This window comes from Herpailurus yagouaroundi, unplaced genomic scaffold (assembly GCF_014898765.1).
Source record: "Herpailurus yagouaroundi ecotype Mexico unplaced genomic scaffold, PumYag 29, whole genome shotgun sequence".
NCBI lineage: Eukaryota > Metazoa > Chordata > Mammalia > Carnivora > Felidae > Herpailurus > Herpailurus yagouaroundi.
In genome coordinates this window covers 25,812,775-25,823,688 of record NW_024412377.1, presented here as the reverse complement: position 1 = coordinate 25,823,688, position 10,914 = coordinate 25,812,775, and the positions used below count along the sequence as shown (strand labels likewise).

The window sequence follows — 10,914 nt, the reverse complement described above, 5'->3', positions numbered from 1 at the left end:
GGAGGGAGGGAGGGAGGGAGGGAGAGGGAGAGAGAGAGAGAGAGAGAGAGAGAGAGAGAATCTGAAGCAGGCTCCAGGCTCTGAGCTGTCAGCACAGACGCGGGGCTCAAACTCATGAACAGTGAGATCATGACCTGAGCTGAAGTCAGACGCTTAACCAACTGAGCCACCCAGGAGCCCCTGGATGTCCATAATTTTAAATTCATTGTTTTACACTTAGCCAAACCACAAGTTTCTAGACTTTAACAATAATCTAGCAGCATATAAATTACTTTCATTTCTACAAACTTGCTCTTACATTTCAACGAATGAAGATGATTATAAGAAACATTAAAAATTATTATGCAGGATCAGATTATAGTACTTTCAACATTCATCAGATCAAGCCAGATAATAATTCCTCTGGATCTAAGGAAATTACCTGAAACATGTTATCATCTCTGCTGCTGCTACTCTGCTTAGAGGATGACAGGGCTCTTGAAGTCTCACCGGTCTTTTGCTTCTTTACAGGTTTTTCTGGAGTAACCTGCTTTTTCCGCTTTAACTTAAAAGAAAAACAAGAATAATGGTTAAAATCTGTATACATAAGAATAAAACACATTTCAGGTTCAAACACTTCCTGACTCCTTAGGACTTAAAGGATCAGAGGAATGCTAAAAACACACACAGGCAAGTTTCACTTGACAAGAGAACCATGGAATTAACCTAATATCTAACACAGTGTCTTCAAAATGTGTTCCCAAGAGCCCAAAAGTCACTTCAGGCATCAAAGAGGTAATAACCAGAGAAACAACTCTTTAATAGACCAGATATGCACATCAGATTTCTCTGGGAAGAAAAAAATGGGGGGGGCCTGCTGCTTTTGAATAAACTTTTATAAATCACAAGTCTATTAAAGTTAGTCAGCTACTAATTTTTTTTTACAAAGGAAATATATTAATTCGTAAGAATACAACCAACTTACTCCAATCTAGAATATGTTATTCATGCGCTGCCTATTCCAAAAGGGACTTAAATTGACTTTGAAAATTATGAGTACATGTAGCACCTGGGTAGCTCAGTCAGTTAAAGCATCTGACTCTTGATTTCAGCTCAGGCCATGATCTCACATTTCATGGGATCGAGCCCCGAGACGGGTTCCACGCAGAGCATGGAGCCTGCTCGGGATTCTCTCTCTCCCTCTCTCTGCCCCTCCCCTGCTCATGCACATATGTGTGCACTCTCTCTCTCAAAATAAACAAAAATAAACTTTTAAAAAAAGAAAGAAAAATTTATGAGTACACACACCTAAGAAAGCTATTTCATACTGAGCATTAGAAGTCAACAATTCAAGAACTTCCTCATCAGAAAAAAAAAATCACCAAAGGTGGACAGCAATGTGCTTAGACTACTATTCAAAATCAAAACAACGTTTTAAATTAAACAGCATTATTGTAAAAACTTTTTATATAGCCTGGTTCTTAAAATGAGCTAACGCCTATGAAAACTAGTGGAGTTCCCAACCTAAACAGTAGAGGGCAGTCGTGTTCCTTTTGGTGGAAAGTACAAACTGACGTATTGTCTTACTAAATTAGATGAAACTAGATAAAATATAATGTACGTATGCATATAACTGAAAAAGTGAATGCATTTAATTTTTTTTAAGTTTATTTCTAAGAGAGCATGAGCGGGAAAGAGCAGAGAGAGATGGAGACACAGAATCTGAAGCAGGCTCCAGGCTCTGAGCGGTCAGCACAGAGCGCGACCAACAGCTCGAACCCTGCGAGATCACAACCTGAGCCGAAGTCGGACACTCAACCGAGCCACCCAGGTGCCCCAAAAGTGAATGTATTTAATTTAAGTGCTTACAGGATTAAGAATACTATTTGGGACAAATGGCAAAAATCAATTCTGCCCAATAAGCAGAAAGTGATTATTCTTTGTATCAGGGTCTGGATACCCCCCAGGGATTGGCACATGCCCGGCACATAAACACTCAATAAAAATTTGCTAAATGAACATAATCAAATGCCATACCAAATGCAAATAAGAATTTAAGACATATTTCCTTCTGCAGTACAACTATGTATGCTCTTTGAGGCTTCATTTCAACCTTTACGTGATATATTCTTCATTTCCCTAAAGATCCATCTTCTCCAAGATTCTCCCATAAGCTCTTTTAACTAACACTGTCAACTAAACTCAGAGACATAATTATGTAAGCTTCTAGGAAATAAAAAGTTCTGCATGGAAGGAAGCTCAGACTACAATGTGAGCTGCTCAGGTAAGCAGAATACACAGCTTCCAGCACAGGTGTCAACTAATGTAGAAAAAGCCTGTTGTCAAAATGGGTTATTTCACGTTAGCTTTGCTGGGTGATTTCACTAAAAGGAGGAGACCAGAGTAAATAACATTCTAACTTAACATGTACCAAGCCTACATTTGAAGTAATCCTAGTGGGCTGGATAAACATCAGTGGCCAAGGACACTGTCAAAATTGACACCTGCATTCAGAGTTCAGGTAATTTAGTTCGACTACAACACACAATACCTACAGATTAGGCAGATTTCCAAATAAAGCAAATAGCGGCTTTGGCCTATTTCTAATGCTATTCCCCCTAGGGAATAAGGTGGTAGTTCTGCAGAGTTAGTGTTCCTAGAAGTCCTCAATGGGAGACTTGTTCAAGTCCAAAGACTCAAGTCTGATTTAGGGGCCAGGAGTGTGCATGAACAAGTACCCTAGGCACTTTGGTCAAGTGGTCCCAGAACCATTTGCACTTTCAGAAACACCCGTCCAAGCTCTCTTTTTACCATTCTGATATGCCTTGCTGTCCTTTAGAACTGGATGTGGGCAATACTGCTGAATTAAGTATCACAAAAATGACTTGCATTAATAGTCACCTTTTTGTCAACCTCACTGTCAGAATCACTGCCGGAAGAGCTTGAAGAAACAAGTTCCTTTGACTTAGGCATTCTGCAAGACAAATACATTATATAATTAACAAATTATTCGATTACCTCCAGCTTAATCTCTCCCAAGCAAAAATTTAAGAAGTTCCATGGTTCTATCATTTTGTGGTACTGGAATTGTGACGTGAAGCACAATGCTAGAAGTTATACTCTTAATCTATGCTCTTCTGAGTTGAAAATAACATCCAGAACCCAGCAAGGAGAAAGAAGTAAAATGTCACACACCTCTCATACTCCTACACCTCTTTCTCAAAGCCATTGGGTCTTTTTATACTGCATTTTAGAGAGGTTAGAGGTTTATGGGTAGGAAAAATTGCAAGAAGGCAGTTGACAGCAATCTGCTAAAACCAGGAAGTAGGAATATCCTCAATACTACTTTATATTTCTCACTCATGAGATCTAACGGAATTATCCACCCAACATGGAGAAGAGCTGCACTATACAGATGTCAATAGCTAATTCACTCGCCAGTATAATCCTATTTTTTCACATTTTGTGTATGTCCTTCATGCTCTTTGGCTTTTTGACCATGCCATCAAAATAACAAGCACCTATTCAGAGTTCACAAAGTTATACGTAATTTTTACAATTCATTACATTTTACACTGATTTTTTTCTCTGGAATATAACTAAATTCTGAAGAATCTGCTTATGGGAGGGGCAACACCTTTTCTCAAATTCCTACTATGGCCCTAGTTCCTCAGAGGTACATACATAGTCCAATCCCTTGCTTTCAAGTGGAGGTTTACAGAGCACAGCCAGACAGAGGGCCTTGTTTCTCTACTTTTGCAGTGATTAAAAAAAAAAAAAGAAAAAAAAGCTAAAGCCCAAATTTCAAGGAATTCCAAGGCATGCTGTACTTCTTTTCAAGGCACATTATAAAACCAAGTGGTAAACCACTTATTAAAAAATCTTTTGCTTTCTATCCAAAAAGGATGGGTCCCATTAATTTTTGTATAACCTAAAGGCCCCAATATATACAACAAAGTCTGTTAAATGTTGAATAAAGGAAAAAAGACCTCATTTTCTCCTCAAAATATCATAATCTAGCTCTCTAGACTAAACCTGTCTCTACACTGACATTGAATGTATTCCACAATAGGAGGTCAAGGTAAAAGAAGTGGGCCATCCATTCCAATTCTAGCCACTAATTTCAAAAAGCTCAAACATACCCTACCAGCCATGTTGATTTTAACTGGTAATTTCCTGATGAGAAGAGTAAACTCAGGTGGAACCAACAACGTTCTGAACCATGTTTTATGTACTAATCCTGTTACTGCCTCCATTTTACATCCTAAACTCCAAAATCAATTTAAGTTTTTTTTATGCTAGCAGCTAATAACGCCAAGAAACATTTTTTAAAGGTAATTAAATTGAACATAACCTATTTTTTCACTTTGAAATAATCAAGCATAACTATACGGTCTACTAATAAAAGCTGCGGGGAGGGGGAGGGCTAAGATCATTTCAAAGAATGACCTCGTAATGAATCCAAATTAGAAGCCCATTCAACAAAAAAACAAGATAATGGTAACTAAGGCCACTTTGAACTTTTGACAAAATGTATTTTTAGTTAAAAAAAGGGCAGGCTAGTAATTCAGGCAGGTGGTATTAAAATGCTAGTGTAGAATATATACAAAACGCAACTGAAAAAAACGAATCTTCATTCTCTGATGATGGCGTGGAGGACTAGAAAAGACGAGGTGAAAATAAACGTAGACTAAAAGGCACACGAATTCGGTACTACACGAGGGTGATGAGCACCAACATGGGGAAAGGGGGTTGCGCGACACCAGGAAACTGCTGGAACCCTGGGGCTGGCAACGGCTGGGGCGGGGGGGAGACAGGTTGGTCGGAGGGGGCGTGGGAGGCGGCGAAGTGCGGAGGAGACCGTATGGGAAGAGGAGGGACTTGCACCAAGCGCCATTTTCTTCTCTCGAAGCATTACCTACCCCCAACATACCAGTCGTCCTTCCCCCGCAGCCCTCGTCCGACGGGGTCCGCTCTCTCCCTCCCCTAGACAGCCCCCCCACCCTGGGGGTCACGGTGAGAGCCCCAGCAAAGCCTTGAGGAAAAGCAGGCTCCGCACGCGCCCCCGCTGTGGCCCGGGCCGCCGCTGCATTGTCCCGGGGGCGCCCCGGCCCCCTCCCCAAAGCTCCCCGCCCCCCGCCCGGCCGCACCCCGCCGCCCGGGGCCGCAGCTCTCGCCGCGCCCGAGCCATTCCTGGGAGCCAGCTTCTGGCGCGGAATGGCCTACAGCGCATGGGGCGCAGGGTCGGCGAAGGAGGAGGTCCAGGGAGGCCAAGGCGGGGAAAGGGGAGGTCTGGCAGCGCCGCCATTTCCCGCGACCGTCGCCGGCGAGCGGTGTAGAGGCCGCAAACGGCTTGCGGCCCCGCCGGGAGCGTGGGGATCGGCCGGGCAGGGGCTCGAAGGGTGGGGGCGGGGCCCCCAACACTCACGCTCCGCTCTTGCAGCCGAACAGCCCTCTGCTCGCTCGCTTGCAACTGACAGAGAACCGGAAGTGACGAAAGCGAGGAGCTGCCGGCCCCGCCCCTCTGGGACTGCGTACACGTGATGGGGCGTGGCTTCCTCGCCGAAACCAACAGCGAGACCCTTTCCAGGGCCTTAAAGGGACCGTCCTCGTGCTGAGCCAGTGCCTTGAAAGTGAAATGCAGCGGAGATTGAGCCTGACCTGTGAGTGTGAATGAGGGCACGAATAAAACACGAATGACAACCATCGAACTTTGCCCTTAATTCCATAAGTGTTTCTTGTACTAAAGTGAAGTGTCCATACTGAATAAGCCCATTTTCCCAGAAATGGTCATTACCCCACCCCCCCTACCTTCCGCAGTTTTTGGCTGGTAAAATCCAAAGGAAGGAAACCAAAGTGTCACACATTTAATTCTGGAAAGTGCAAGAAATCTTTACAGAAGTCCTTGGCCACCCTTATTCTTAAAGTGAAGTCTTGGAGGTAGTTCACGGAAGACAGGAGAAATCCATACTACAAGCAGGAACATGGCCAATAGATTTACAGTTAATAAATGCCTGCTATAGCCAAGAATATATATAGGGGTGCCTGGGTGGCTCAGTTGGTTAAGAGCCTGGCTCATGATTTCAGATCAGGTCATGATCTCACAGTTGATGAGTTCCAGCCCCCGTTGGGCTCAGCGCTGACAGTGTGGAGCCTGCTTGGGATTCTGTGTCTCCTCTCTCTCTGCTCCTCCCTTGCTCAAGTGCGCGCTCTCTCTCTCTCTCTCTCTCTATCAAAAATAAACTTTAAAAAAAAGAATATATATATAAAGTTTTATTTATCCAACACACATTTATCAAGCACCCACTATGTGTCAGCCACTGCATGAGGCACTTTGCATATATTACTCATCTCAACTTTCCAAAGTAGGAATTATTATTCTCTCAATTTTATAATGAAGAAACCCAGGGTCAACAAGGTTGAATAAGCTGCTAGAGGTTATATAGGGAGTGAGTCATGATTCAAACCCTGCACTGTCTGACTCACATTGCTGCCAACTGAGAGAGAGCAAGAGTTCTTACCCTCTCCTAATCATGCAGTGTCAGGCTAGATGACCACTTTTTAAAAAATGAAACACTTACTGTACAATTCCTTTTACATGATGTTCCAAAAAAGGCAAAAATAATCTATGGGGATCTAGGTCAGTAACCCTTGGGGAATATCACTTGGGAGCAAGTATAAAGGAATCTGCTAGGATGATGAATATATCTTGGTCTGGGTGGCAGTTACACAGGTGTACATAGATGTAAAATTTCACAGTATATAAGATACACTTCAATGAGAAAGTTGAAAAAGTAAGAAATATTTAAATTAATTTGTAAAAAAATGAAAGGTACTCAATAACTACTGTTCCAGCATGGTCTCTTGTTAACCTAGAGTTTGCACACCTAGAGGAAGTTTGGGGAGCTCCCCCACCAGCACTATGGCCAGCTGACCAAAGTTTCCCTGTGGCCAACAGTGCCCTAGAGCATTGTCAGGGTAGCTGGTTGTACTGAGCTCATATACTGGGGTAACTAGAGGATCACTGGGCTGCCCAGGCCCTGAAAGCCATGGACATGGCTCTCCCTGGAACTCTGGTGTCAGCTGAGGATGGATAGAGTTCAGGGCACTGTTTGTAGTCATCTGACTCACAACCTCCCCTCCTCCTCCTCCAAGATAAAAAGAGTTACAACTCTCTTTACTCAAAGAGAATTCGCCAGGAATTCGCCAGGAATTCAGGAATAAATAGGATTGATAGGGCCTGTGTAAATACATGAAGCAGACAACAAACAAGCAAAAAATGAAATACAGATGATAATTTTAGATAAGTACTATGAAAACTAGAAGAAAAACAGGATGATGCCATAGAGGATATTGGGTGAGATTAATTTAGATATGATAAGGATGAAATGGGACTATTTGGACAGGAACCTGAAAGAAAAGGGGCAGCTGGGCTAAAATGTTGGTGCTGGGAGTTTCAAACAGAGCAGAGGCTCTAAGGTGAGTCTGAATATCAAAAAGTTCTCAGGTGCCTGGGTGGCTCAGTAGGTTATGCGGGTAGGCATTAGCTCAGGTCGTGATTTCACCATCTGCCCGGCATTGGGCTCTGCTGACAGCTTGGAACCTGGAGTTTCTGCCTTTCCCCCGCTTGCTCTCTCTCTCTCAAAAATAAATAAACATTAAAAAAAAGTTTTTTTTTAAGATCAAAAAGTTCTCTCGACGTAGAAACCCATCAAAGACCAGGGGCTACCACACGTGTGGCCCACACAGCAGCTCCCCAGGGGCAGTGCCAGGGCTGCTCGAGTCCTAGAAAGTGCTGGCTCTGCAGAGCTGCAGGGACCCAGTTCTGGCCTTTCTCCAAGATCCAAGACAGCACCTCTGCCTTCTCCTCCTCACCCATCATTATGGATCAGCACCAAGGAATCCCATAGCTTCCTCCAGCAGTGTCCACGCCCAGAGAAATGGATCCACGTTAGCCAGGGGTTTGTTTTTTGGGGTATCGATCTACATGAAATATGCAAGGCCCTGGGTAATTGTGAAATGACAGCTACCGCCACAAATACTAGAAAATTCCACAGATAGCTGGACCTCTGGATTAGAATAAACTGGGGATGCTTTGAAGAGAATGACAGCCTCAGACTTGACTTGGGGGGATGAGAGACCATGTGGAGGGGGAAGAAAGGAACGCTCTGAGCACATTGAGAAGCTATGAGTGTCAATCCTATCAGAGTAGAGTTGGCACAGAGGAAGAGTAGGCAATTCTTCCAGAAAAGTAGGATGAAGCCAGATGGCAAAGGGCCCTAAATGAAGTTGAAGGAGTTTGGATTACCCCACGTGAAAATGAAGACGATGAAATGTGGAAGATTTTTGAGCCATGGCAGTTAAAATGTTTTCAGAACATCCAGGGTAAAATGAAGATGGGGCTGAAGAAAGAAGGAAGAGCTAGAGTCTGGAAAACACTGTAGAGGAGGCTTTTTTGATTGCTAACACAAGAAGTGATAAATTTCCCCAGGGCACCTGGGTGGCTCAGTAGGTTAAGCATCCAACTTCAGCTTAAGTCATGATCTCAGAATTCATGGGTCCAAACCCCACATCGGGCTCCATGTTGACGGTGTAGAGCCTGCTTAGGATTCTCTGTTTCTCCCTCTCTCTCTGCCCCTTCCCCACCTCTCGAGATAAATAAACTTAAAAAAAAAAAGGGGACAAATTTCTAGAACATCAAAATCACTATCATATGGACATGGCCCCAGCTGAGCTCTCTGTGCACACATCTGCATCCAACAGAGAGACCACTAGGAGTAATAAGGAGAAGAGAGATCTTTTCTAAACTTAAACCCACTGGGTCCAAGCAACTCTGCTTTCAGACCATTTGCCTGCATTAAATGCAAAGGGAAGAGAGCTGACCTTCCTTCTTTGCCACTAATTATGGCACCACTGTGGAATTGTGTGGGCTCACGGTGACCACCAAAAATAAATTCCTAGGCCTCAATGTGCAATAAGAGAGGACACAGTATCCAGGAGAGAGAGGAGACTGCGACCCAGCAGAGCAACACCTGTTTAAAAAAAAAAAAAAAAACAGTACTCAGCAGAGACCATCAGGCTCTGAGTCAATTCACTCCCTTATAAGTAGGAGAACAGAGACGTGCATTCTCATGGCCGCCATAGCGGAGAACATATGTGGTGCAGATTCCCAAAATATGAGGAACAGTGGGTGGGTAGAAGAATGGTAAGGGAGTTGGCAAAATAAATGCAGAATCCTATAGAAGCTCAGAATTACAGGTCTGAGATGCCACAGAAGGATGAGGGGTACAGGAAATGGGAGTGAGGAAATCAGGGAATGGTTGGGACTGTATGTAGAACGATGAGATCAGTGGTTCCCATCCACCCCATCTCACAGGAGAAGGGAGTTCTGTCTTCTCTGGAGAAATGGGAGGGAGGACAGCATGTGTGAAGGGCTTGAGGAACAAGCAGAATTCAGAAGACTGCTTCTAAGTCTGTTCATGTGAAACATCCTTCCCCAGACCCTTTCCCTTCTAGGACTATTTGACTTTTAAAAGATTAAATGCAGGGGCACCTGGGTGGCTCAGTAGGTTAAGCCTCCTCAGGCCCTTGACTTCAGCTCAGGTCATGATCTCATGGTTAGGTTTCTGAGTTCCAGCCCCACATGGGGGTGGGGGGAGCCTACTTGGTATTCTCTGTCTCCTCTCTTTCTGCCTCTCCCCCACTCATTCGTTTCTTCTCTCTCTGTCTCTCTGTCTCTCTCTCTCTCAAAAATAAATAAACTTTAAAAAAAAAAAAAAAAGACTGGTAAAGACCAGACCAAACCATTCTGAAAATAAACAAATAAATAAATAATTAAATGCAGGAAAAAAATAGAAGTTAATTCCTTAAAAATACGTATTTCGTGGAACTCTAAATCATGATGAAATAAAAGTAGCCATGCAGATAAACACAGACACAGCCCACTGGTTCGGGTCCCCTGCTCACTTGTTCCCTCTCTGTCACACATACCTACCTAATGAAGCTGAAGCAGACGCAAGAATTTACCTTCCCCCTCTTAGGGTCTTCCCTGAGGCTGAGCATTAAGTTGACATAAGACAGATAAAGAGGAGGAAAGCATACAGATTTATTTAACGTAAGTTTTGTGTGGCACAGCAGCCCTCATAAGGAAATGAAGATTCCCAGAAATGGCAAAACCTACACGCCTTTATATTAGGTTGAACTAGAGGTGATTACAGATAAGTAACTCAGTTATGTGGGGAGTCTAAAGAAAGATAGGAATTATTTGAACGTGGTCTATGTGTATAGAATTCCCTCAGTCTCAACTTTCGGTCTTGACGATAAGAAACATTACTTTCCTTCTGGTTTGGGAAAGACGTCTTCCATATGGGGGTTCCATCTGGGGGTTTTATCTCCTGTTTTTAGGAAGAAAAGGGGGATATTCAGGGTGTCTTTCTTGCACCCACTGTTTTTTTTTTTTTTAAGTGCCCTTAGCTCAAAATAATTTTGACATCAATTTCAAGGCACCTCTTGGGATGACATATTTTGGTCTCCTTCAAAATCTTGTTTACTATTCTGGGTAAACCAAGCACCAATAAGTAAACACAGCGTCCTCTCATCTCCATCCTTTCCCCCTTTAACAAAAGTTTTCATTCAGTTTCTGTGTTGCCAGAGGGAACTGGGCGGTCTGCCTGCAGTGGGTTTGGGTTTCCATTCTCTGAGCTTTGAGAGGAGAACTGTTAAGGAAGTATGAATTTTTAGAAGCAGGGAAAGGTGAAGCTTTGCATACAAATGTTGTTGGCTCCGTTTTCTTGGGTTTGTGATACTTGGTGAAACTGTTAGCAAATCCTTGAAAATAAGTGATCTCCACTTTTTTTTTAAGTAAATATAATTCAAAAAATTAACAAAAATAAATGACTACATTTAAGTGAAAGAGGACGTTGTGGTTTGTTTTTG

The 10,914-nt window shown here is 43.2% G+C and overlaps 1 protein-coding gene across 2 annotated transcripts in view; it reads right to left on the bottom strand.

The window, feature by feature from the left end:
* The window catches only part of SUB1 (SUB1 regulator of transcription), a 15,355-nt gene extending 9,822 nt beyond the window's left edge, over positions 1-5,533 (bottom strand). Inside the window, exons 1-3 of one of the 2 annotated variants that reach the window (XM_040494867.1) lie at positions 5,408-5,533; positions 2,881-2,953; positions 422-544 (exon numbers count right to left, since the gene is read on the bottom strand). In XM_040494867.1, the coding sequence (XP_040350801.1) occupies positions 422-544; positions 2,881-2,952 (195 nt within the window). In that variant the 5' untranslated portion in view covers position 2,953; positions 5,408-5,533. Of the gene's footprint in view, positions 1-421; positions 545-2,880; positions 2,954-5,205; positions 5,331-5,407 lie in introns of those variants that run through there. The other variant, XM_040494871.1, reaches the window with a different exon arrangement.
* Positions 5,534-10,914: the final 5,381 nt, after the last annotated feature.